Source organism: Athene noctua, chromosome 10, assembly GCF_965140245.1.
Source record: "Athene noctua chromosome 10, bAthNoc1.hap1.1, whole genome shotgun sequence".
NCBI lineage: Eukaryota > Metazoa > Chordata > Aves > Strigiformes > Strigidae > Athene > Athene noctua.
The window spans coordinates 8,087,679-8,115,188 of record NC_134046.1 but is presented as its reverse complement, the minus strand read 5'-3'; the positions used below and the strand labels follow the sequence as shown (position 1 = coordinate 8,115,188).

The 27,510-nt window shown below is 42.3% G+C and overlaps 1 protein-coding gene across 5 annotated transcripts in view; it reads left to right on the top strand.

The window, feature by feature from the left end:
• The window catches only part of TAFA4 (TAFA chemokine like family member 4), an 83,510-nt gene that overhangs the window by 14,887 nt on the left and 41,113 nt on the right, over positions 1-27,510 (top strand). For 3 of the 5 annotated variants that reach the window (XM_074914571.1, XM_074914572.1, XM_074914575.1), the window contains exons 2-3: positions 10,451-10,586; positions 13,657-13,772. In XM_074914571.1, coding sequence (XP_074770672.1) covers positions 10,507-10,586; positions 13,657-13,772 — 196 coding nt within the window. In that variant the 5' untranslated portion in view covers positions 10,451-10,506. Of the gene's footprint in view, positions 1-10,450; positions 10,587-12,417; positions 12,455-13,065; positions 13,281-13,656; positions 13,773-27,510 lie in introns of those variants that run through there. The other 2 variants (XM_074914573.1, XM_074914574.1) reach the window with 2 other exon arrangements.

The window sequence follows — 27,510 nt, the reverse complement described above, 5'->3', positions numbered from 1 at the left end:
CTCTCCCCCCAGCTCCTCCCATCAATCACGCACTGGTTTTGTGATCATGAAGTGTCTTGTGCATGAATGAAGGGGCAATACAAAAAAATCCATCCTAGACAGATTGGTAACTGAAAGCCTAAAGTTCAGGCTTCTCTGAGCTTTGTGAAAAAGAATTTTTTAAAAATTTATTTTTTTAAAAAACAAAGAAGAAAGTTTCTAGCTTTAGCCATGAAGAAGACTTCCTGTTACTCATTCAAAGTCTGACTGTGGTCTTACTTCAGTCAGAGTAACTGATTGAGCCTCCTCTATGGAAACATTACTATAGCTATAACATACGGCAAGGAGGACCCTCTGACATTTTAGGTACTTGAGGGGGCAATACCATCTCTTACAGTTTCTGAAGAGTGGTAATCAGCTTGCTGTGGCTGCTGCTGTTCTGTCTTGGTAGTGCAGTGACAGGAAGGTGCTCAGGACTATTCTCCTTTCCAATCCCTCAGCATCCTTTGAGTTTTGCCCCTTTTTCTTTGCAACAGAAGCCAGAGCTCAGCCTGACTTCCTCATGCCTGTGAAGGGATGAAAACAGCAGTCAGCAGATGATTAACCTGCTCTAAACAGGGAGACCTTTTTTCACCAGGTGGGGTCTCTTTCCCTGCCTGACAGCCATTCTCTTGATGCTCACACACATGCTGCTGCCAAGCAGCAGAACTTCCCAGAGGAGGCAGGGAGAAATGCTGTGCAAACAAGAAGCAGAGAGGGCTGAGAAGGGACAGGGAAGGAGGCCTGAAGGACTGGGCTGGAAGAGGAAGGGATGAAGGAAATCCCTTCTGGAAGTGAAGAGGCAAAATGTAATTTATGCAATTTCTGAAATTCTTTTGTATCAGGGCATGAAGTAACTGGTACTGCTGGAAACGAAAATACCTGAAAGAGGGTGTTGTCTTATGTATTCATATTGAAATTTGGAATTTTTTCTTGTTACAAGGAGAAAGACAAGGGCTTGCAGGAGAGAGGTGGAGTCAGTGGTCAGTGGTCTGCCAGGGCAACTGAACTAGCTAGGGCATGCTGCTTATGTATCATGAACGATACATCTTCTTGAGATCTGTCCACTTTTTAAATTTGCTTTTTCTTCTGGCAATGTAATATTGATTCCAGGGACATGGGACTAATGGCTCAGGAGATAATTAACAGATATATCTATCTGCTCATTTTTCTTCTCGACTCAATAGTAGGCTGCTGTCAGGGATTGGAAAACCTTATATGACTTCAGGTATCTGAAGAGCAATAGAGTACATCTACAGCCTCACCCAGGTCTCTCAAACTCAGTGAGAGCTAAACCCAACCGTGCCATGCCTATTCTGTGGTTGTGGTGCTTCAGTTAGCTCCAAACAAGCAGATAATTCTCCATGGTAGAATGTTGAGCAGAGATCAGAGTTCAGGACTCAAGACCAGTGTTGTTGGTGCTGGAATAGGAATTAAGTTATCCCTAGCTCAGGCGGTGCTGTGTACAGTGCAGGTACACTCTGTGTGATGGCCAGTACTTCCATCTGGCATGACGTTGTCAAGTCATAGAAAAGTAAATACAGTTTTGAGATTGGTTCTGAATATGCTTTTGTTCATTTAACTAGGATTAAGACTGAACAATATTGGGTTCTCCTTTAAAGTGCAATTGTTTATTGACCCAACTCCAAGTCTTCATGCCATACAAATGCCTTGCTAGTTTATTAGAGGTGTTTTGCCTCTGTCATTCAATTACAGAAAATGAGGAAGGATACTAAACTTTTTTCTTTTCATAACAGCTCCTGAATTGATGGGTCAGGAACCTGGTTCTTTAATTTTCCTATTCGGTAGAACAGTGATTTTTTAAAATAACTTGAGGAGCAGGCTGTGATAAGCAAATAATGTTTTCTAACACTGGGTAAAAAGCTTGTCCCATAGCATGAAAGTCAAGTGACAAAACAACATCAGGAAGCTGGGCTACAGCTCTTTGGTCTGTGCCTTGCCCCTCCTGTGCAAGTTTTGTTCTTCATTATTGCCACAAGAAATTCTATATGCTAGGGGCAGAATTTTCAACCAATCCTAAAATGACTGTTTTATCTTTGTACAAAAATGGAAATATCAAAAATGTTGCCTTTCCATTTGCTAGTAGTTATCCTAGATACTACCCTGAGACTGACAGAGACAACAGCGGTAGCACATTACAAGATATTTTGTTATTGGCTTATGTAGTTGATAACACAGGTGCTAAAAATGTGCGTTCAGCCCATAATTACAGTTCTGGAAATTTAGTGCTGTATTTATGAAATGCTTTTCCTTAGAATCTTTAAACAATTAGCTAATGAGTCCCAAGTGGAACAATTATCCCATATACTCAGACAGTTGGGATTCTTCATCAACCAATGTGCATCCACTGCTCATAAAGCATGTTTGTGTTCTAAAAGCAAAACTAGCTATTCTGTGCTTTCCTCTTGGATCGTTTCATGAAGTGAAACAAAAGCAGAGACTAGATTCCATTGGTGACACAGAAATGGACAGACCCTGTTGAAGCCAGAGCCTAATACAGCTTAGAGAAGTATGAGTGGACATGCTGTAACTATTTACTGTGAATGGGGAGTAACATGAGAATGTAGTATTCTAATGCAGTAAAATCAGAAAGAACCAATTTTGTTGCATAAGGACCCTGACAACCACAGGGAAGATATCTAAATGTAACACAAGCTGACCCTGTCTGCATGAAAAAAAATCAATATGCGTAGGAGGTATTTTCAGTTTCTTTCTACCACAATTTTCCTCCACTAACCTCTGACTTGACAACGGTCTGTGGTCAGGATACTGAGGATGACACTGTGAACAGTGACTATTTACCTCGCATTTATATTCTGGTGCTTTTTTTTCCTCCAAGGCATAAAGGAGATGTAGTCCTGTTGCAGTCCCTGAGCAAACATGTCATCCAGTCCTATGGATGGAGAAGGGAGCCTTGACCATCCCATAGGTGTTCAGCCAATTTAAAAAGAACCTCCATCGAAGCAGGCTTCATGACTTTTTTGAGTAGCTTGTAGCACTCGTTTCCCACACTTGGAAACAGAAAGTTTCTCCTCATGCACCCACCAAATTATCTTTGCAGGACACTTAATTTAATTTTATGCTATTTGCAGCTACACAGAACTGTTTTAAATCACACCCTTCTTTAAAGCAAACCTCTTCAAGGAGACAGCGTGTCTCCAGTAAATTCTCTTTTCTTGACTAAACAGCTGCTTCAACCTTTCTTTACTGCTCTCTCTTGCTGACTCTCTTAATTTTCATGTTATTTCCATGGGATTGCCTCTTGTTCTTAATTTGAATGGTCACCCATAGTCAGGGATGATCTAATTCTTGCACATGACCCCTGGGCTGGCTACCAGGCATAGAGAACAGGTCTGGGACCTTCCAGTGCATCATCCAGAGGCACAAACAGACATGAGCCCCCCCCCCCCTCAATCCCTCCCTCCAAGCGATGTCTGCAAAATAACCTACCAGCTCACCTGGGTCCCTGGTGAGTGGGAAGAAAGGTGAGTGACCTGCTCTATAGCACCATCAGTTATATTTTTCTTCTATGGGAGAAATGAAATCCCTCCATCAATTCAGGGTATAGAAAACAGTGTCTTACTGCTTGAGACAATCTGTGCAGCAACTTTAATGTTTTGCTACCTGGCAGGCAAATTTTGCAGTAGGGGAAAATGCGTATTTGCCTTGTCTGAAACATCCTGCTGAAGAGATTTCCTTCAAAGATGCTTCTTTCCACATATTTTGGTGTGCTGTCTGCTTTACACAAGTACTGCTCTGCTTCTGGGAGGTCAGCTGGAAGTGGAGTGGGGGCACTGTTTCCACTCTGCCTCCTCTTTGAACAGAGTTGAAGCAATTCTTGTGCTTCCTTCAACACAGTGCCTGCAAGTCTGCCCATCTCTTAGGCAGGCCATACACCACAGAGTGGAGAAGATTTTGAGCTGTAGTGAGGGACTGAAAGAACCTGGATAATCACAATGAAAAATTCTCTCTGATAAGTGTAGTTGAAAGAGTTGAAATGCTAGGCTATAATGAGGAGATATGCTGTGTTGGCTGGCCAAGTTGGGAAGTCTGTTTGTGCAACCTTAAAAACTGAAACTATGATAGCTGTACTTACCTCTTCAGGCGTTTGCTTTGGCAGAAGAATTCTTTGAGGGTGGTAATGAATAATAAATAATGCTGCATGGAGAAAGGGGTCTATTCTGACTCTACAGCTAGAATGGCTGTACTTTACTCTCTGGTCAGTCCTGTTGGTCTGGTCAGAAGTTTTCCTGGAGGGAAGATGTGAACTCAGTTTGAGTTGAGAGAGCAGGTTCTAAAACATTTTCCTAAAAATTAGTTTTCTAAATGCGATTCTATTTAATTTAGGTGATCCTCTCATACACAGAGATTATAATTCTGAACTGTAAGTGATCAGTTATTTGTGCCAGCATAACTCATATCATTAATTTGCAAGATGACTTCTTCTTGCCATGTAAATACACTTGAAAGCTGTGAATTCTGGGGACCTGTGGTCTTCAGAATATACAATGGAGTTAGTGTTTATGAAGAAATTACTGTTCCCTTGTCTGGAGGGGACCTGAACTAGCTCCTGTAGTTTGCATAACATCAGGTTCTGAGTATACAAATGACTTGGTCTCCCTCAGTAGAGGAGGCAACAGCTTCGATTTCAAACCTTTTCCACTGTGTGAACTTGAGATCTTTTGGCAGTCCTCTAGTTCTCACCTTCAGTCCCTTGCTTTGATTTTTTTCTGATTCTGTGCACTCCTGTTATTGCTTCTGTGTGACCTGAGCTCCATTGGATTAAACTTGGAGGCTCCAAACTCTCACTTAAATTGAGTCCAACTGAAAAGACTTTCCAGCAGAGCATACACCCAACTCACTATTCTCACTCTGGCAGAATTAACCAAGGATGGCTGCAGCGACAGGGGCAGAGAATTTGGGTGGCTTAGGCATATTTTGCAGTCCTCCCAGCACATCCTCTTAACATACCCACAATGGATGGAAGGTTTGTTCTCATCTCTGAAGGAGACAGTGAAGACAGATATACCCTAGAGAACTCCAAATGCTGGTGAAAACAGACACATTTTCCCAAAAACACATAGGATGTCTGTCTGTGTATGGATGGTCCGGCTGCTGGTATAGTCAATATCTCATGTTATGTGGATATAATAGCAGTTCAGTACTCCCTTCTTCAGAGGCTGTGGGTTTTATTTCCTTTAGCTCTCATTGGCATTGTTTTCTTTTCCTCCCGACCTCCCACGGTTGCTTTTAAGTGAGATTTTTGAAATATTCCTGTGGAAAGGACTGACTAGTGGTGACAGACTGGATGGCCACCAGCAGAGACTGATGTCATACATGGAAAGTGATATCATTGAAAAGCACTTAAAAATTGCAGTTCTGCTGGGGTCTGAGAGGTGCTGGAAACTGCTGCAGCCCCCCTGTGGTTTTTAGGCTACATGCCTGGCTTAAAAGTGAGGAAGCACTCTTGCAGTTTGGTGTTACCTTGTCTAGGTAACTTTCTTGCTGTCTGAAGAGCCTTCTCACTTCAGTGTGCTTTATGCTATGAAGCTTGGTGTGATCAGGCATCTCTCAGTGATATCTCTGGGAGAGTAAATGCAGCAGAAAAGTTGATGTTGACTCCGGGAGTAAAGGGCAGAGGAACTGGGCTCAATAAAAGTTTTGTTTTCTTGCACTGTGAGAATAGTCTTACTATGTGCATAACTTTGTGTCCTTCCTCAGTTTGCACAGTGTGTTCCTGCCTGGTGTAACTGTTTTCTCGTGTGAGTAATGAGGGGTAGAACTGGGACCTTTAAGCACCTTACTTGTGCCTGTGTGAGGCGCCAAGCAGGATATACAAGGAGGGAACATGAGGTACAAGCTGGAAGGTTTGTTGTCTCTGTTTGTGGTATTGTTAAAGATTATCTCTGGTTACTGTATCTTCTGAGGTTCACTTCAAAATACCTGGTGTTAAGAAATTGGCAGCAATGCAGAGAGGAGCTGCATGATGGATTTAACAGTGCAAAGCCTTCCAAGGAGAGGCTGCCTCCATCTCACTTATGTGAAATCAGGGACGTGATGGCGGGCTGCAAGCAGCGAGCGTGGGCAGCGACAGCGGAGTGCGGAGGGTGCTTTCATCTGTCAGTAAGAGGCCTAATGAGCTCAAATGCCTGGAAGCAGAAGCTGGACAAATTCAGATTAGAAATCAGGTGCAGTGTTTAAAGTGAGGTTAATTAACTGTTGGAATAACTTAGCTGTGGTGAAGTTACTGCCACTTGAAGTCTTCAGATCAAGCTAAAATTACCTGGATGCAGAGATTTCTGGGTGAGGGTCGAGGGACTAAATTCAGAAAGTAAACTGCATTATTTCCCTCTGGCTGGCCCATTTCTGTGGGCTCACGGGGGACCCTGGAGAGACAGGGCCTGGCCTGTGAGTTGGTGCGGGAGGCCCCCAGCCCTCCGTGAGGAGGGTGAACGGAGCAATCCTGTGACAGCAGCGTGTTAATATGATTAATGACAAAACTTAATTTGCACGGACAGTTCATTCTCGCACAAAGGAGCGCTCGCAGATGAGAGGCTTTGCGGCAGGCGGGGGCCGTGGAGGGATCACTCTGAGGGCCAGGATGGCTCTGGCGGGCAACAATGAGCGGGGTTCGGCGGAGCAATTGGTGCACCTCGTACGGAGGAGATTTAATGAGATTTCCGAGTAATGACAAAAGTTGGAAGCGTTTAATAGCTCGCCGCTGAATTATGCATGCGGCCTGCGCCGGGGACGGCCCGGCGGGGCGGGCGGAGGCGCCGGGCGGCCGCCAGGGGGCAGCAGCGCCACGCCGCAGGGCCGGCGGCCGCCCGGCGCCGTCAGGGAGGCGAGACCCTGCCCCGCCGCCCGGGCCGCCCCCCAGCAGCGCGCCTCAGCACCGACAGAAATGAGCGCTACTGCACCCCGGCAGAACCATTTCCACACTCGCGGCTCCAAAAGTGCCGTGGGGCTGCCAGGCCGGGCCGAGGAGTGTCACCTTCCAGGTGCCGGGCCCCCCTGAGGGGCAGCTCCTGCCCTTCAGCCTGTGGGCCGGGGGCGAAGTGCTGCTGTGGGACAGAGGGGCCCTTGGAGGGATATGGCTAAATATATGTCCTGTTTATAGTCCTTCAGCCCTGAAGTGCGCGCTCTGTGTTAGTTAGCTGCTGTGGAACAGGTAGAACGGGCCAAGCAGGTGTTTGCTCCAGCTCTTCATCTTTTTCTGTGGTTCCCCTCAAACTCGAATAGCGGTGCTTTTCAAATACCCACAGTGACCAGACCAGATATCTTTTTTTTTTTTTTTTCCTCTTCTAAGAATTTGCAAATGTTGCTCTGTTTTCTCTCAGTTCTTTATTCAGTAGGACATAATAATTTAATAGGGTTGACGGTGGGGTTAAACTCTCAGGCTGGCAACTTGCCCTGTGAAGTATGTGGTACCCATACTTCTTCCTTCTTTACCAGCTGCTTTACAGAAGAGGAGTCTTTTAAGGGATGAACTGTATTTTAAATGAGGAATTATTGGGAATGGAGAAATTAAGGCCTTCTAAATATTTAATGGATGAAGGTTTTCTAAATTATTTAACAGCTTATTATAAAAGATGGCATAAAATGGTTTAGTAAGTTATTCTTTACAGAAAGTAGCCATAAGAAGTATTTTACAACATGTAAATATTGGTAGGAAAAATACCTAATTTAAAATGCTATCTTATTCCATCTGTCAAAGGAATTATACAGTGCCCATACACTTTTCAAATAACTTTACACCATTATTGTTCTTGAAACGCTCCCCTGGTGTAGGGAAACGCAATTTATACCCATTTTACTGGAGCACAGAGGCACAGAGACAGGCTGTGCTGGGCCCGAGGTGCAGCAGATCTGACCACTGAAATTACCTTTAGACACCAGAACCCACAGTTTTAGTTAGGGCACGTGGATGCCCTAAATACTAACAAAAGGAGAGTTGTGGGGTCCAGGGCAACTAAAGTGCAAAGCTGGAGTTGTTCGTGGCCAGACCATGCATAAGTACTGAGAGTGGAGCCCTTCCCCTTTCTTCCTTCCTCCTTTTCTTTTCTACAGCTTTGCTAGAGATGGAGGTGGAGGTTCAGTTGCCTCCTGGCTAGAGCTCATTGTAGAAAAACAACCCCTTTCTTCATAAGATTGCTTTCCTTAGGTAACTTCAAATCCCTCTCGTGTAAATTAACTCTGCTGCGTGGAAGTCAGGGAGTTCATCCACAAAATTCCAGTTGTCATCAGACATTTTGGTGTCTCTTGGGAGTTGATGCTGCTGTTTAAAGCGCTGCTCAGTTTGCTCATAGGTGGCCAGTTGGGAGGGCTGGTGGCCAGTTGGGAGGGCTGATGCCTGCCGGTGGGAACAGCTGCCTTCGCAGGCTGTGCTGCCCCAGCAGAACTCCTGGCATGGGTGGTCAGGAGTGATTTGCTTGTTTGTGCAGCCTGCAAAGAGTCAGCTCTGCTTTCCAAAGTAACACTACACCCTGAGATTGGGCAGGGACCAGCAGTAAAACCACCGACCACAAAATACACACAAAACACAGTTTCGCTGTGAGAAGCCTGGAATTCCTTTTGCTGTTATTAATCAGGTGAGCCTCTTGCTTCTGTTCTGATCTGCCTCCTTTATTGACATAAAACTGCTGAATCTCAGACTTAAGATTGCACTGTAGGAGTTTGCCCTACAGTCCCTTCAAACAATCCCATTTTCTTAAGAAAAACTGCTGCCTGGAAGGCATCAGAAAGCCCTAAGATATGCTGTTGGCTGTATCATCTGCTGCTTTTGCTGTACCCATTTAATTAGACTGAGTTAGAATAATCAATACTTCTTGTCTTTTACAAGTGTTTAACGTGTGTTTACAGAACAGGTTACACTAAAGTTAGTATTTACCTGTAGATGCATCTACACAGTTTTTCTTCCTCTCTAATAAAAATTATGGAACAGATAAGCACTAAAACCTGAGTTAGTGTATTGCAATATTGATTTCACAAGAGCACTGTAAGAATATATTTATCTATCCATCCAATTATGAAATGGATAAAAATGTCCCACACAACCATTTCAGTCATTCAATACTATATTGAAAAGCCTGTTTGCTTGCTTTTTCTCAATAGACCTATTGAAGTAAACTGATTTTTTAAAAATATTTTTGTTTTATGTGTATTTGTGGAAGAAAGGATTAATACAGGGTGGTAGCGCTTTGTCTTAAGACACCTCTTTTTCCCCCATTTTGTTTTGAGTAGAACTGCTGCATTGCATTTTGGCTCACTCTGAAACTCTCCACATTGGAAAGCAAAGACGGAGTAAAATGTGATTAATTATAGATTGCTGGCCTGCTACCTCTTTAATTCCAGCAATTATTCTATTTTCTCATGGTGTTCTGAACAGAAAGGAGCAGAGTGTATTGAGCCAGGGGCTTTCCTGTCCTAAGCTTCTGAAAGGTGTCTGCCTACGTGCTTTTATGACCCCAGAGATGCTTTGCCCTCCAATGTTATAGTGTAATTTTGTGTTTCTTAAAAGCAAATTTCTAATTGATCAAAGGAAGAGTGAAATGAAAAGAGTGGTGGGAGAAGATGAGAAAAGGTTATTGTGATCACTCCATAGGTGAAGATCACGTTATTATTACTCTCACAAATTGCACTGTGTCATGTTTTCAATAGCAGAAGGTCAAGTTGAGCCCAGGGATAGAAGTGAGAGAACAAATATAAACAATAAAAGCAAAGAGGCTTGAATGTGTGTGGAATGGAGTGTTTGAGCTCATTATTCTGTGGAACGTGTGTCAGTACTGCTGCAAAAGTGTCTCCATATAGTGATTTCAAAGCGTAGCTTCTGGGTATAGGTGGGCTGGGTGTGAGATGTGGTGCTGGAAGTAAATAGAGGCAAAAGTGTCAGAGGGTGTTATGATGACTGATTACACAGACACGATCCTATGGATGTGACCCTACAGATCCCCTGCTCCCGAGGCAGTCAGACTCCAAGGACCTTGGCCAAATCTTTATGAAGAAAATGAAAGATTTTTTCCCATCTTTAATAATCACTGGTTCAAACTGTTGGAGGTTTCACATAATCACGTGGAAGTCTGTTTGCACTATGATGGTGTCTCAGACCTCACAGCTTTCACAGTGTCTGGGTGGCGAGAGGGCACATGGTTATAAGGACACAGTGAGCGGCACACATTATAATTTCTAGTATAGCGAGCTCTGCCTTTAGTTAATGCAGTGATATTTCAGAGCTGCCTTATCACAGTTTCTATGTGTTCTTGGAAACAAGTGAAAAGAGCAATATGACTGCTGCCTTTTGCCTTGGATTGCACTGTAGATGGCACTGTGAAACAATGATTTTGGTAACAAAGATCTATTTCACAGCACCATTCCAGACGTTAATTGCAGTGTAATATGGCTTGCTTTCTAGGTCCCCAAAGCGAAGGAAAAATTTTGAAATGCAGAAAGGCTTATTTGCTGCCGCAAATGGGAATCTGGAATAACTATGAAAAACACACTGAAATAATTGTGTTTGACTGGAACAAAATTCTTGCAAAGTCCCCAAGGTAAGAGCACTTTTTATCTTTCAAATGACACCGAAGATTTGCTGTTCTGGTTAGCAACAATATCCACTTGAATCCAGCAGAGAATGAAGGCTTGACATTTCTGAAAGCTGCAGCCCACGGACGCTGAAGGACCTGGCACCCCTTGCTGCATCTGTCTGCCCAGTTTCATTTTTTCCCCTGCCTTTTTAAAGATCCTCTTGTATTTCTTTATATTAGTGGGCTGAAGACTTGTGTCTTGTCTGTTTGTAAGGCAGACTAAATGTTGTATTGTTTTAATGGTACTCGATGCTTTTAGCAGCCTTTCAGTTTGGATATAACTAAGTTGATGCTTTGTAGTGATACACTTATTCGTGGACTGGAATATACTTACAAAGGGGTAAGGTTACCCTGTTAACCTGGTGAAACCCAGTTTCGTGTTCCTTGTCTAACATCAGGGTCATGTCTTCAAAAAAGTCAACTCATAATCTGGGATAGTTTTTGAAATCAGGTCAGACCACCTATTTCCAAGAGATCAGCTTTGCTCCTGCATTGGGAAAGGTGGGAACACCTGGGTTCACTTACATGCTGAAATCACAGCTGTTGAGCATGTGGTGCACGATTTGGGGCTAAATACCCGTCCCTTCCATCAGCTCACACTAGGAAGGGCATGCTCAAAATGTCTGATCTGCAGTATTTAATTTGAAGGGTTCAATCCTACTCTCAGTCCCACCTCAGGAAACCTGAAGGGAAGGTCCCTGTCTTCATTATACTACAGGGTGACACCAGATCTGGGGTCTCCACTAGTATTTGGATCAGATTCCTGTGTTTAGAACAATAGAGGGGTAGTATCACAAGATGAGCAGATGATGACTTTCTATTTAATGGTAACTGGTGCATGAGGTGTAAGCCATGTGTTTCTCATGGAGGAAGAAAACTAAGGTTAAATTCAGCTCTCCTCAAGAAAATAAGGTTCAGTTATCTGGGCAAGATTCGGGTGACTAAAATCTGAAATGGCAGATAGATTTCAGAGCTTACTGGGCAGTTTCCTTAGGCTAATACTGGATCAATAGCACTAATAACATTTATGCAGGTTTCACAGTGACTCAATTCCATTAGCTTCAGTAGCATTACGTGGTTCAGCTGGGTGCAAGAGGTGAATTACGTCCATGCTTGTTTAGCTGAAGTGTAGCTGCTCAGAATTAGCCTGGGAGTGCTCCATAAGAGGATACTTGTCGGGTAGGCAAGGATCAGTGATGTCTTTATCTTCTGGGCTTGATTCTTGCTTGCTGAAAACTCCAATACACTGCTGCAAAAGAGCCTCAGTGTGTTTCTACCTGTACTGGGTCATTTGCATTCAGGGTAACAACATATTGGGCTCAAAACAGAGCACCTTCTTGAAGCAAGGAAAGGTACCTTTATGTCAAATCAGTCCTTAAAATGCGGTTTCTTTACATGTGTTTTTTTTATTTCTTAAATCTGTATACATGGTGAATAACTTTTTAGCAATATTTATGCAGCTTTTAAAAAAAAGTATGTAGGCTGGAGTAAAATCTACAAGGACAGCTGAAGGTGCTGTTTTTTCACCAATGCATTATTTTCTCAAGTGTAAAATAGTGTTTGTTGCTAAAATATATTTACATACAACAAGCTTTTGGTCTCTTAACTTTTGATATCAATAAGTGCATTTATGATTTGTTTGGGCTTTATCAACATTCCCATTCATACACAATGATTGAACAACATTGTTTTGTGATGTGCAAAAGGGAAAATTATGTAAGTGCTTTTAAATGAGAAAACATGGCTTTGTTTTGGTTTCATTTGTAGGTGGTTATCGAGTTTAGAAAAGGATCCAAATGCTTCACCTGGCTTTGACAGTAGAGCTGTGTAAGGTGTGAGGGGTTTTTTTTGTTGTTTGAACTATCAGTCTATTTAGCACTTGAATGTTGGAATAGCTGAATAGTCTCAGGTATTTTAAAGATACACAGATAAATTATTTAGAAAATACTTGGAAGAATCAGAGTTTTCTGCAGGGGAAAAAAGTTCCCAAAGGACTTTTTGGTGCAAATAACCATGCTTGTGATAGGCTTGCCCAAATCCCAGCGTGCTGATTAACTGCAGACTAACGTCACTGCTATGAAAACAGTATTTAGTTCAATTTATGCAAATCTATAAATTGCCTTTAATTAATTTGATGTATTCCTGCTTACAGTATTTGCTGAAAATGTGGAACATTGTATCTAAGGGTTCAACAGCATAATGCCCATTTATGTATAGCATGAGTAATAAATCATCATAACTGAGTTTAAGAAAATTATTAGATTACCTTTTTATATGATGAATGGCATAACATAAGCTATTGAGGGATTTAACTGTAGATATTTGCAGGAAAATTACTGAGGATTTGTGGTCTTACTTCTAACATGAATGTGAATAAGACTAACAACATCCACCTTCTCTAGAACAAATGTTTTCTGAAATGCAGTTTCTAACACCCTGGCAGAACAGCAAGTCCTCACATATTTGACTGAGGTGCTGGTTTCATGAGTGTTTAACCCTGAGCAAGCTTACTGATCTTCAGGAAAGCTAGCAGATGTTGTGTGCTTGGAAGATCCAGCCCAATTCATGGCTACACAAGAGCTGGTAGCTTTAGCAAGTATGTTCTGAGAAGTATCAAGTAAAAAGGACATTTTTCTATGAAGTTTCTATGACCTTGAGGTGAGTGTGGTTTAAAAATAATAGCACAACTTAGAAATATGTATATTTAAATTTGAGTGTGGATGGATCTTAATCCACAAAACCCTCACCCTTTATGTCAGATTCATAGAAATGTACTTCACTCATAATGTGTTGTTATAAACGTGTTTGTGGGTAATATGATGTGTGATAGCCATTGTATTGCTTCTAATTATAAAACATGCTTAACAAAGACTTGATCCTAACTAAATCATGAATATGATTTTGTGAGTGTTGCCTTGTAATAAGCCATATTAGTTCTTGAGCATCTTTCCAGCTTTTCCTTCCCCACATTATTTTTATGTTATTCCTTACTCACGTTGTTCTTTCACTCAACTGCTTCCTTTTCTGCCTCCAGGATGAGATTCTGTGCCAAATCAATGCTTCTATCTGACTGGCTCTTTCTGGTCTATGTGTTAATGGTCTGCTGTAAATTGTTGTCCGCCTCTAGCCACCATCCCCGGGGGCACACAGGTAGGAGCTTTTAAACTCATTATGTGCTACTGAGACCAATTAATACCACTTGCAGAATGTTAGAGCCCACTTTTTTGCAATGGATAATTGATGAGGCTGTTGACAGCATGTTATAATCAGTGCAACAGGTTAAAAATACAACAAGACAAAATGAGTTATTGTAGATTTTCATGGTTTTTCTCTAGTAACTTTATGTACTGAAGCTCACCAGAAAGTTTTTGGAGTGACTTCATGACTGCTAGGACTTTGGGATTTATTTGTGTCATTTTGCTTTATCCTTCCTTATCCAAAGATATTCTGAAATGTATCTTTATCTTCTCCCTCTTAATCCAGTTGTTATCAAGAGACTTTACAACGGTATCACTGGCTTTAGTGGGCAATAGATCAAAGCCCTCAGACTTACATTAGCCATTTCTTTCCCTAAGTAACGCAAATACTGAACTGTGGTTTAGTTCAGTTTATGGTATGCTCTTTTTTTTCCTAACTTGCACAGTGGGGCGAACAGGAAAGATACTGCATTTAAGAGAGGGTGCACTGCTGTAGTAGGGTATATCTACCAGGCACAGTGTAGTATCTTATTATAAATGACAGAAATAGCTCAGAACACGCTGGGTTGGCTTCATGAAGAGATACCATACTGGATCTTCAAATAAACATCTCTGTGCTAGGATCATGTGGGCACATCAGCTTGAAAACAGAAAGAAATATAGATGTCTTTCTGTGATGATGCACAGATATCAGTGCAAGTCCTAAAACTGTCTAGCTGAGTTAGCCCTATGTCACCTTTGATCCCAAAAGAGAGAGGTAAGTTAACAAAATGCAGTCTGTGAGCTCTGCTTTTTGGGAGAGGACAAAAGACCTGATGAGATGACTGCATTCTTAGGACATAGTTAGCTTCATGCTGTCTTGGGGATTTCTGCAAGTGTTGCTATTTGTGATGTAGTCTCATTCTTAAATTAGGTGTAATGGCCTTAAATCCATATGTAATGTTCTTAGCTCTGAGCCACATTCTTGTGGGTCCAGGTCTAATGTTAGCATCCACTTCAGCTTGGCGCTAGGAAGTGGGGATGCATTTGTTAGGGTCTCCATCCTCCAGATGAGACGACCTATTGATTTCTTTCCTGGCTGCTTCTGGTGATTGTCTAGGTAGGAGCTGAAGGCTCCTCTTATGGCTTGCCAAAATCTCTTCAGTCCTGGCAAGCAGGACTGACTGTATCCTACATATAGTTGTTGTGCTATGAGCACGGAGACAGACACATCAGCAGTGCGTGTATCGAAGAGCTACACACACCACCTCCTTGCCTTACCCCATCACCAGCTCTGTGTTCCCTGGTGCTGTGCAGCACTCCTAAGTGTTTGTCATAAAACGCAGTCACAGGTTATGGAGAATAACTGACATCTTGCAGCAAGCCCATAAAGTGATCCCAGTGAATACAGTGTTAGAGGATGATCCGTATTACCATTTTGCAGGTAGCTGTTATGGAAACAAGTTGAATCACTTCAATGAGGAAGGGGGTCTGTGCACAATGACAAGTTAATTAGGCCCTCTTGACCTTTCCTGTAAACAACTGCTGTTTAGCAGAGCATTTCAGAGCTGACTATGCAGCTAAACCTGGAGAACAGCCTTCTGCAGCTTTTGGCATTCAGGGAAGAGTCTTGTAAAAAGAAATGTTATTTTTGTCTTTTAAAGATGCACTTTGCATGTGTACCTAAGGGAAATACCTGTAATAATGGAGTAGTGATCCTGTGTTGTGGGCTCGTATGATGAACACTCATTATGTGTTATGTAAATTATGACAGTCTTTTTAACATAACATTTCAGAATGCTTGACTACATACTTCTAATTGACACTAAGAATTCTTTCCCCTGTATCAAAGAGGTACTGTAAAACACAATCAAGGTGCTCAACTGTTAAGGAGATTTGCGTACTGTGCTTTCTTTGGTAGGATAAAGAAATGTTCTTCATGAATAGTTTGGTCAGATTATGGAGCTCTTTTTCAAATAGATGCCCTTGAAGCTGGAGCCTTCATGCACCTTTTTAGATTACAGTGTCATACTCTTCCCCAGACCTGAGTTTCTTTTATGTGTACACTGAAGTGACCCCCATCCCACTTTGATTCCATGTAACAGATGAAACAGTCACCCCATTTTTGATTCTCCAGCTCCTCGTGTCTGACATATGGCACCACAGACCATTCAGAGAGCTTGGGGGCTCTCCTCAAGGGGCCTGTGTTTCCCAGCTTCCTCTTATCTTTGCTATTTGATAAAATACCTAGATTGACCTTCTAATGTATGATCAGATCTGTGATGGAATCCAATAGGTGAGCAAGACAACGCCTTGTTCATCAGGAAAGCAAATCATTTAGAGCTTTTAGTGTAGCCTGTTTTGTGGAAAGCAAATAATTAGCCTCATTTGTTTAATACAAATTAACATGTTCTTGGAGGGCAATTGAGTGAAAATTTTTGCAGTCAATAGACAACGTTAACATTTTTCAAAGTAAAATGTCCCAAAGCACATTAGAGAGATGAATTCAAGCCTTGGGTTTGGTAAAGGCTTTGTCCAGTGTTCCTTCGGTCAAGCAGCTGCAACCTGACAGAGATGTACTGAGGTGGGAAATATGTGCTGTTTATGAGGTGCCTAGCCTGGGATACTTTAGGAGGAGCTGGATTTGAAGAACATGTTGTGTCTGCTCCTGAAAATCAGTGTGTTTCAATCTATGTACTTGACATTGCTAGTCACTTTTGAAAAAATGCTTACTCATTAAAGCTAAGAAAGTTTATTAACCAAGAGCAGACATTAGAATTTAAGATGAAAAGTGGGGATTGACTTTTTTCTTTTCAAAATACTGGCATTTTTAAGGAGCCTAATATAGGAAAAGACAATTATTGACTTTGATCATGTTAGATGTGGTGCCTGAAAGAATGACATTTGACAGCTGTGTCTGCCATATTCAGACAGGAACAGAGACTAAATCTTTAAGGACTCAATAGCCATCCTGTTTCTAAAAAGTGAGAGAGAATGCCATTAACAATCCCTTTAACAAAAAAGGCCTCTTCGCTATAATGAAGTGTAAGATAGACCTGGTTCTTTCTTTTGTTCTGCAAAATATTCACTACCATCAAGTAACTGCTAGTGGAGAAAGAGACTGTTCAATCTAGCAAGCCAATCCTGTCATTGCTTTGAAGCAGTTTGGATCTTGAGCCCATCTTGGAGGTCACAGTCTGGTTTTCATTCAAATGTTGTAATTGCTTTGACTGGCAGAGTTAACTAGGTAAAAGGTAGAGGAGAAATGTTCCTTCTCATTACCATTAGATCACTGAAGATGCTGCTTATGCAGATTATTTCAGCAGGCTCCCTCTTCATCTATACAGAGAAGACATGTCAGAATATTCATCTGACTTTGTTGCTCTGAACTGCCTTCCTGAAGAGTTTGTCTCTTGCACTGACAATAGCTGAGGGAAGCATAAGCACCAACCTTACTATAGCTATTTAAAATCAGGCAGTATTTCAGGCTCCCAGAGTACCTAACTGATAACGATATAACTATCAATTCCATGCTGTGCTGAATGAAGCAACGTACATTTAGTACCAGAAAAGATTTGTTTCCACCTCACTGCTATAAGTCAGGATCCACAAATGAAGCATTGAAAAGACACTTCCTCAGGTCACCTCATGTGGGGGCTGGACTTGCAGACCATTAATTGGTATAGCCAGCTGAGCAGTTTCTGTCTTGAATTACTGGTGCAGCTTGGGTTTTTTGAGACTGCTGTGTTTTATTTTTATGTGATGGTGCTCACCTGAATGCTTCCAGCCTACTTCTGCTTGGTGAAGGGTCTAGATTTTTGGAAAGTCCATTATTAATAATATGCCTGGAATCCATATATTCAATGAACACCTGCAGCTTAAAGCAGGGCCAAATTTGTCTCTGAATTGTCTTACTCAGTTCACATCTTTTCTTTGTGATTGTAAGCGGAGACTTCAGTGGTAGCACTAATGATTTGTTTGCTTACTGCACCTGCAGGATGATGCACATCATTAGGGCTAAATCACTGTGAGTGCCCCAATATCCTTTTCCCCCTCTGGGACAGGTGCATCATATCTGATGCTGAAAGGTCTGGTGTCCTGTATACTAACGCGTGATTGAAAAATCCAAAGTTCTGCTGGTAACACCAGTCTCAGAGCCACAAATTCATCTGTTGAGTTCTCCTGTAATCTTCTTCATCTATCCCTGCAACTGAAGGGATGGAGGAGAACACAATTTATGCCCCTGACCCCTTAACCAGTTTCTCCAAGGCCCTGAAATCTGTCTTCATTGATTTAGGACTTCTGGTAATATCGTTGCTACCTACCTGAAAAACCAAGACAGGGCAGTAGTCCTTGGGTCTCACGGGAGTTTAGCCATGAGGTCCTTCACCTGGGCCCCAGGGAGGCAGCAGAGTTCCCTGTGAAGAGGGTCTGGTCTGCATATTGGGCCTTTGACATCCCTCAGAATGGAGTCACCCACTACAATGTCCCTTCTTGGGTTCTTTTTAGAATTGGTTTTAATACCTGATCTAGAGCAACCTGGCCTTGGTGGACCTTGATCTTACTCCATGTTTGACTCCTCCTGTTCATACTTCTCTGCTTCATTCAAGAGTTCCAGGGCCCCGTATCTGTTGTGAAGGAACACCGCAGAAGGTGAGGGATGTCATGAGGGGATTTTCCTGCCTCCCTGAGCAGCGACCTGTTTCCAGTCTCCCCCACCTCTTAGGTCCCCTCCTTCTGCCTGGTCACAAGAGGCTGAGGGATCACCTGCCTCTTCTGGAGCCTCCATTTGCTCCAGTTGCTTCAGGGGTGCCAAGGTGCTACTCTACCAATCAATTGCCCTTTTGCACTCCCTAATATTTCTTAATCTTTCAACCTCTTCTTTGATTTACACCACCAGGCTGAGCAGCTCATCCAGCTGACCTCAGCGCACATGGGTGCTGTCACTGCTGCCCCCCGACAAGACAGACAGGCTCAGGCACCCCCTGCAGTCCGGGCCTGCACCGCTGCATGTTTGCGTGGCAGCTCTGTCTGGGTCGCCATGTTCTTTCTGGTGGTGGTTTTGACCCGAGTGGAGACCATTGTTCAGTCTACTCGGGGAAGATGATGAGATGACAACTAGTTCAGAGGAGCTCTAGACCCAGGAGAGGGACTGTGCCCTGTCCGCATGCCCTGTGCAAACTGATGCACCATGTCCTTCTGAGGCACCACGCCCTGTTTGCCTTGAGGTGGCTTGAGGCTTTCCCTCTTCCCTGGGCTTCTGTCGCCTTGGCTTGTGGTTTTGTTGTGGGTTTTTAGATGCTTTCAGAAGGGTCTCCCACTGCCATCCTTCTCTTTGGAGTCCCTCTCCTCAAAGATTAAATGAGAGAAGTCTTGTTAAAAATGGCGTTGCAAGCAAATGTGCATGACCTTAGAGACTGGGAAGTGAGCTCAAGAGGGAATTATCACCAGCTTGAGCTGTTGTTGTAAACTCTACATCTTTGTTTAGTGAAATCCAACTGAAAAATTCCAGTTTTCTGGCTGGCATCTTAGATGTGGTCTCCAGCAGCTGTAATGCTGTCCTAGCTGGTTTTCAGAGGACCAGTGATTTCCATCATGTGTGAAAGGCAAGCTTTTTTTGTAGACTCTGTTGAGCAGGGCGTGAACTGGAACCTGAAATAATTTTCTGGGATTCAATGAGTGTTCTCCTTTGTTTTCTTCTGACTGATGCTTGAACAGGGAGAGACAGATGTGTGGAAAGGCTTGGCTTGTGTGGGAGCAATCTCAGTGAATAATGCAGTAGTGTGCTTGATGCAGAAGGCAAAGGCTCTCCTCGCTGCTGCTGCTGCCTTTCTGCCCATGCTATGGCTTACAGAAAGCAGTATTTTTCAGAACATGTCTGTCGTCTTTTTTTTTTTTTGATCCTTCTTTGGTTGCTTTCTGAAGAGGTGCTGATCTAACCTATCAGTGGGATGGTCAAAGTCACTTCTAAGTCACAAAAACCTTCTGTCATTTGGTAGCGGCAAGTATTGTATGTACATGGATCTGAGGCAAAGATCTACCCTTGATGGACAGCAAACTAGACCTGCTGAAGGCAGTACAGAAGGTATGTGTTGTACTCGGTGTTTAATAGTTCTTTTCAGTGTCCCAAACAGCAAAGAGAAGTCAGTACCTTGGAGGAGTGGAAGAATACCCCCCCCCCCCCCCCCCCCCAAACCTAGTGACCACTCTGATGCACTGGGAAAGTATGTTGCCCTCTGTTAGGTAGCGAGGGAGGAATAGCAGCCTATGATAGGTAAAAGCTTGACGAGTTGCTAGCGTGGGGTGCATTATCAGTAAAGCAGGCATCAGGTGAAGAAGAAATGAACATCACAGTTCATCTGAAGGATAAATAAAGAATTCACTGGTGCTGTTGGACTGGACTTAGGAGCTGAGTGGCAGGTGGGCATAAATGATACTGGGAAGATCCCGGCAGAAGGTTGCTTCTTTGTGCACAAAGCAGCAATTCATGTTGAGGCATATATCTGATGTTGTTTTGGTCTGCAGGACCCTCTGCGCCTGTTTAACTCTGAATGTGAAATGTCGCTGTCGGCTGGAATTCAGACCTGTTAATATCTCTTGACTGTGCTTTTGGTTTCAAGTGGTCTGGTAGGAGCTGGATTGTCCCACATCAGTTGCAGGTTTTCACAGCTTTAAGGACTTTGTGGACAGAATCCTGTCCTCACTGGAGTCAGAGGAAAAATTCCTCCCTTACACAGGCTCCAGGACTTCACCTCTTCAAAGTGAAGGCTGCATATCTGAAAAATGCAGCTTTGTATTAGAAATATTGCAGATTTCAAGCAAAAAAGGAAAGCCCAGACTTCTTGTTCCCCCCTTATTTTTGGGTTGGAGCATCATTCTTCCTCATGGTGCTGTCAGGTTGCCACGGTCAAGGGTACCATTTCCACCAGAGGGCCCTGCAAGGCTGCGAAAGGGGCTTCAGCACACAGCTGCAGACAGGCACCGTGCTGGCTTTCTCGTGATTTAAATCATAACTGTGCATTTTACTAATTAGAATTATGAGTCCTTTTGTATTTCAATGGGTCAGACTTAGTTAGTACACAATAAGCTTTAGCCCTTTGTTCTATTTAACTCCTTTTATGTCTTAAATAACACACTGAATAAAACATTATGTGTTTTATTATCCAGCTTCTAAATATAGGGTAGCTACAATATACAGCCCTGGCTGTAATCTCTTCAAGTAATAAGGTGGGGAAGGCAATTCAGCTGAGCAATAGGTTCCCTTTTAGACAAAAAGGAGCAGAGTTCATTGTGTGAAGTTTGCTGGTATATTTATTTTTGAGAAGGGAAAAAAGAAATACTTGTGTGTTGTGTCTGTCCCCGTCTCCCCGTCCGCCCCCCCCCCCCCCCCCCCCCTTAAATAGCAATGGGAATTTTTAATTTATTTGACAGATTTTGACAACTTCAATTTGGATGCATAGCTATGTTACCAGTAAGGAGCAATTCAGTGTTAATTTAGTCTTTTATAAGGTAAAACCCAGCTTCTAGTATTGTTTTCCATGAATGTGCACTTTAACTGCATGGAATGTGGTTGTAGATGAAAAGATTTGTGTATTCCAGGGAGTAAGGGGGGAAAAACGATTACAGACAAACCGGTGAATATGCACCGTGTTTCAAAAGGTGTGAGGGGAAGTTCCGTAACAAAAAGAAGATGGAGTCTCATATAACAAATAGCCATGTCCAGTGTATCAATCTGTATAGCAGGAGGCTGGAACCAAGCTCTTTCCTGCAATATCAAAGTGACCTTATTTTAAAGTCGTTGGGGGAGGCTTGTGAAAATACTGTCTTTATTCATTTTACGTTGACAGTATCACTTTTTATATAGCTGTGATCTGCAGTAAATGATAATCTTTGTATTTTATTGACCAAAATTCTAAGAAAGCTTTCTTTGCTCTGTCTCTCTTTTTAATCTACTTCTTCCAAACTCAGAACTTATAAAAAATTATTACATTGCAAATGGGTAGGCTTGTGCTAATGTGGGGAGAAAGAAATGGTTGGATAAGTGAAAATCCACAAATAGGATGGAAAGCATCTTGTCCTCAGTGTTCGTTTGGGTGAAGTGATACAACAAAAAGCAGAACATGTTCTACTCTGGAGCTCTGCTCTGGGTTTATGGGGAGGTCAACACGCTGAGTCCTTGGGAGAATGGATGCTTGAGTGATGAAGGCAATAGATTGAAATGTAGAGGACTTGCATTGAATTCCTAGCTCTGAAATGATTAAAAGACCTGCCTAAGATGAAGTCCTGACCCCACTGAAGTGGGAGTTTGTGATTCTTCTGTGATTTAGTTTCCAGCCTGCTCCGGATATGGCATATGGCTTTTGGTCCCAGCAGAAAAGTTAGACTTCATAGTTATGATTTTATTAACGCTTAAGCCAGTCATTCTTACAGAATTCATCATTCAGTGTTTTGCAAATCACTGCCATTTTGAGGGATGGAAATTGCTTTAGGGCCTGTTCTGCTATTGATCGACATGTCTGTGCTTACTGCATGGGCTGCATTGCCACAGCCTTGCAATTACATCAACTGTAATAGCAGCACAGAGCCTGTCCCAAACTTAAAGTCCCATTTTAATGTAATTGTAAGGCCTTGTGCTATTCGAGAGTTTCATCCCAAATGAATGACTGCATGGACTTGAATAAATGTCCATGGAAATGGATAGCAGTTTCTGTTAATTGGGTGATCTAGACCTAGTGTCTTAATGCTGCCAGGTGATTCAGAAGCAGGCTAGGACATGCTGACCCTTGACGCTGGCTTCCGTTTGCCCATGATTTTGGCTCTAGGTGGGTACAAAATATTCACCCTGTATTTAAGAGCAGGAAATTAATTGTAATATTTATCTGTAGCATCAAATGTGCCCCACCTGTGCGCCACTCAGATGGCATGAAGAAGTGCTCAGCTCTGCTCTCATGCCAATCATGGTATTTTTCTCTGCCAGAGAGCTGCCCCTCAATGTTAGTTTAAAAGTTTACGGTGTTGATGTCTCTGGCTTCAAGGACATGTTTGAGCAAGCATTTTTTTCTTGGAAACCAGAAAATGTTTAATTAATAATGGAAGAACCTGGAGATGGAATTTTTTTTTTTTTTAACTCTATTAACATTTAAGTGTTTTGTTGGCGGAGCACCTCCAGATTGCTGCCGATAGCCCTTTGCTGCAGCTGTCTGTTTCAGTGTTTGGCAGCATTCTTGCGTTCCTTCAGGAGAGTGACAACTGGTAGAGGACAATGGATTCTAAATCAGGAGATTAAAGATGTCTTGTAGGGTTCAGCAGGGTAATCTCTCCTCATCAGACTGGAGATGCTATCCATCAGCACAAGAGTAGAGACTACACCTGACATTCAATATCTTCCAGGGTGGCAATCTTTAACCATATCCCACGAATGACAGAAGTTATGAGCAGAAAATTCTAGGATTAACATTTCTATTGCTTCGTGTTTGGCCTGCCTTTATTTATTTTTTCTTTATTTCTACTTTTGTTTCCCTGATGGACAGCATCCATGTGCCTTGTGGTCCAGTGATGCTCACTATTCTTTGATTTATGTCATTGTTTAAAGAAATAATGACCAGAGAAGTATGAGACAGGGTTCCTTTAGCATTATTTACTGCTTGCATCTTCCCGATATCAATTCTTCCATTAGTTGTTCACCTGTGTTTCCTTAAAGCAGCATCCTAAGATACAGCAAATATTTTGGGATAAGCAGATTTCTTTTACTGTCTTTTTTGCACAGAGACAAATTGTTGCAAATTAGCTTGGTGTGTTATACTTCTGGGGTGAAATGGCAGGATCTGTGTATAACGGATCACGATTGTGTTAACAGGTGTTTGTAGGGTGTTGCATGTAGCTGATTTTAGTTTCATCTTTGCTGCTGATGCCTGACAGCAAAAATGAAATTGTAAGCAGTTGTTAAGCAAAAATTTACATGTATCAAGGTAGTCTTTCCTATGCATCTTATTTTCAGGTTGGGTAAAAAAGCTTAGAATGTCTTTTGTGCTCTGTATATCCTTTCTTCTATAGCACCCTTTTTCCTTGGGAGATTTCCTTCTACATAGCAGGAAATAGAGAACATGCTGACCTTTCTCCTTCATACTGCCCCTGGTTTGTCACTGGATGTGGCATGAAGATGAGGGGGTTCAAGGGCTCTGAGGTGGCATTAGCCTACTTGGTTAGAACATAAGTGTCCTTCAGCAACAAACAGTGCAAAAGGGGAGAGAAGAACATCATGTAAATCCGTCATTCACAGCTATGACCTTTGTAAGGTACCAGATTGCATCCAGTGCTCTTCCTAATCCAACGTACAACACAATGAAAGAAAAAATATCTTGCAAAAGAGCATGGAAATATGTGCTTTCCCTATAAATATGTATTTACAGCTCTTTTATGCTATCCTACGTGCCATACAATTTGAAAGTATCAAGGCTTTCTAACACAGTCCCCTCCCTGTCCCAATGTCATTTGCACAGTCTGATGATGTAATAAGTGTATTGAGGCACTGGAAGTTATGGAAACGGGTTATTGCATTTCATGAATAAGCAATAATTGTGCAAACACTCTGCTTCTCCTCACCCCACCCCCTTTTTTCTTTTTTGTAAATGAAAACTGGGGACCCAAAGGAATGGTGCCTGTCCTTTTATAACTTAGAATTTGAGGAGATGCCCTCTTCAGAGAAGATAAAACAGGATGATCTTAGACTGTATATCATCACTGATGCTTGTTGCTACTCCTAAGTGTTCTTAGATTGTCTTTAGAAAATATAATTTACTGAAACTGTGCAGATCAAGTCAGAGCATAATTTGAAAAATGTGTAAATTATGTCAGTTGGCATAAATCATGCTAGCGACATGAGTGTCTGGCCCAAACTGTGGACTTGCTAATGATTTCTGTCTATGGAGTCCTTTCAGCAGACGCTGGTATTCTTCCAACTGAAAAAAAAATCCCAAATGAAAACAAAAAAACCCAAAACTAAATCAACTGAAATTTCTCATCTAAAACAGCTTGAATGTAGAAAGAGGTCCCCACTGTTTTCTTTAGGTGCACCCTGTTGGAGTTAGCGCTGCTGGGTCACTGAGAAATTTAAATGTAACTGGTATTTTCAGTGATTCTAAGTACATCTTGCTTAAAAAGAAAAAAGAAGCCTGATTGCACTGGAAACTGCCTTTTAGGATTGGCTTTCTTGACTGTGTATCCAAATGAGTTGTATGGTTTTGGAAGTGCCTACTCATAGAATTTATTAATTTACTTTCATTGCGTTAATTTTTCAGATTTTTTTCTACTTCCAAGGTTTCAGAAATGAGGAGGGGACAAGATAGTGGATTTCACTGTCAGACTTATGCTTTTTTTTTTTTTTTTGGTCATTTGAACTCCATAGGAAAAAGCTCTAGTTTGACATTTCATTTGGAAATACTGTGGCAGATGTGCTATTTTTCTCCCCCCATCATACACTATTTTTACTGGAAATACAAAACCCCCACAACTTTGGGTTGACATTCTTTAGAAACAGAGTGATATTGCTGCCCTCAGCAAAATGTAATTTACTGCAGCGGATGCTACAGTCCCCAAACAAGGAGCCAAGATAATTAGTCTACAACTGACAAATAAGTCTGCTATGCTAATGTAAAGAAACATCCTTTTATCAGACTGTATCACATGGTAGTTTGTGCCAAGCTAGAGAGTAAAGAGTGTTTACTCTGAAAATATGTCCTCTTCTGGGGGAACAAATCTAACCCAACAGTGACTATGGAAAACATATTTCTGACCCTTCTCCTTTATCGAGGGATTTGGATTAACTGAATTCTGGATCAGAACCAAGGCCTGAGTAAGGTTTTTTGCAAGATAATTTCCATTTCTCTTTCAGCTGTAGCAAGAACTGTATAAAAACAGCATTAAAAAGAACTATGGCTGTAGAATGACCAGTTTAACGGAGAGATAAAGGTGATCCAGCATTCTTTCTGTGTTGCCTCTTCACAAAAGGGAAAGGGTCTTTGCCCCAAGTGCTTCAGTCTAAATAAACAGTGATATGCTGGAGTGACTCTACCCTGGCAGACAGACTCACTGAAATCCAAGCAATACAAGGTGTTTGTCAGTAGAACATGAAGTGCTTTACAAATGAAGTGTGATTATTCTCATTTAACAGATGGGGGGCTGAAACACACATGTGTGCATGGTGAATGCTTCCAGGTCTTGGGAACAAATTGGTCTCGGTTGCAGAATAGTGCCAGAGGTCATATTTAGATTGCTTTGCCTGGGACTTGGCGGCTGGGCCACTATTTATGCAAACAACACAGAGCAGTACTTAAATACCATCATTGCACTGTGCCGGCCAGCTACAGCAAAGGTGTACACCTATCAAAGATGACAAGTAAGCTCCTTCCCAAACTTACTTCCAATATTTCCTAGTCCAGAGTCCATTAGCTGAGTTGGTCAAAAGGCCATACAAAGAAATAACACTTTAACATTCAAGGCAAAATGTTAATAATAATTCAAAATACTTTATACTTACAGATATAAAGTTTTGTTCACTGTATCTTTTTATGGAGTGTGACATGGGCTTTCAGTCTGAGATCTGTTAGATAATGAACAGTATTAGCAAGGTCATTCTTTGACCAGGGGAAAACTGCGTGTTGTAAAATGATAAATTTGGTCAGGGGACAAGCAACGGAAAAAATGTCTGTTATGTGGCAGCCTCAGCAGATGGTTGTAATGAGACAATGGGTACTGCTAATTGCCACTGCTCTTATACTAGCATGTTCACTAAGAACTGGTTTGCCACTTGCCTGTGGGAATGGGGGAGAGAAGAAGTGGGATCCATGAGTGAGGTGATAATATAGTCATCACGAACCAATAGGCATACCAATACTCATTTCATGCAAAAGTCAGTGCAAACACTAAGGTAACCCAAAGGTAACTGGAGTTCAGAAGCAGCATGTACTGGTTTCTGGCAGAGAAGGGTATGACCACCCCTTCAGTAATGTCATGATGGCTCCTTGCTGATGGAGGAGGAGGAGTGGAGGGAGGAAGCATTGTGCCCTGCTCAGATCGCCTGTGTGAGGTGCAGTGACTGTGGCAGGTGACAAGACTGTCTCTGCATTCGCTACGTAGAAAGCCACTATGCCAGGACCCCTCTTAGACTTCGGTCCTCCAGCAGTTGTGATGGCTCAGGTAACGCCCATTTTAGAGGTGCCAGCAGCACTCTGGCACTGCCCCGTTGAAATGGCTGGCTGGTAGCATCACTCTTCAGGGCGTGCAGACCTCCGAGCTTCTCCAGGGCCAAGGGCAGTACCATTCCCCACCACCAACTGGCCAACCTCAGTGGTAGAAACCTTAAAAATACAATCAGGTCCTAAGACAGAACCACAATGTGTAACATTCTGGTTCCTGCAAAAAATAAGCTGGTTTTAGTGAGACATCATTCTTTCCCTGTGAAGTTGGGGTGATTTAGTTGAAGAATAAGATTACAGGTTTAAATGAAAGCAAAGGTACTTTTGATCTATACTGGAGATACCACGCAGGGTGAGAAGTATGAACGGAAGATGCTGATGGCTGGAGTTATCTGGGTGTTATGGTGTGTTTAGAGGCCTGTGTTTTAACAGATGAGTTACACTAGCATATAAGTATGTATTTCAGATCTTAGTTCCATTTTGTGTTGTTTTCTTAAATACCCCTGTCTTTCCATTTCC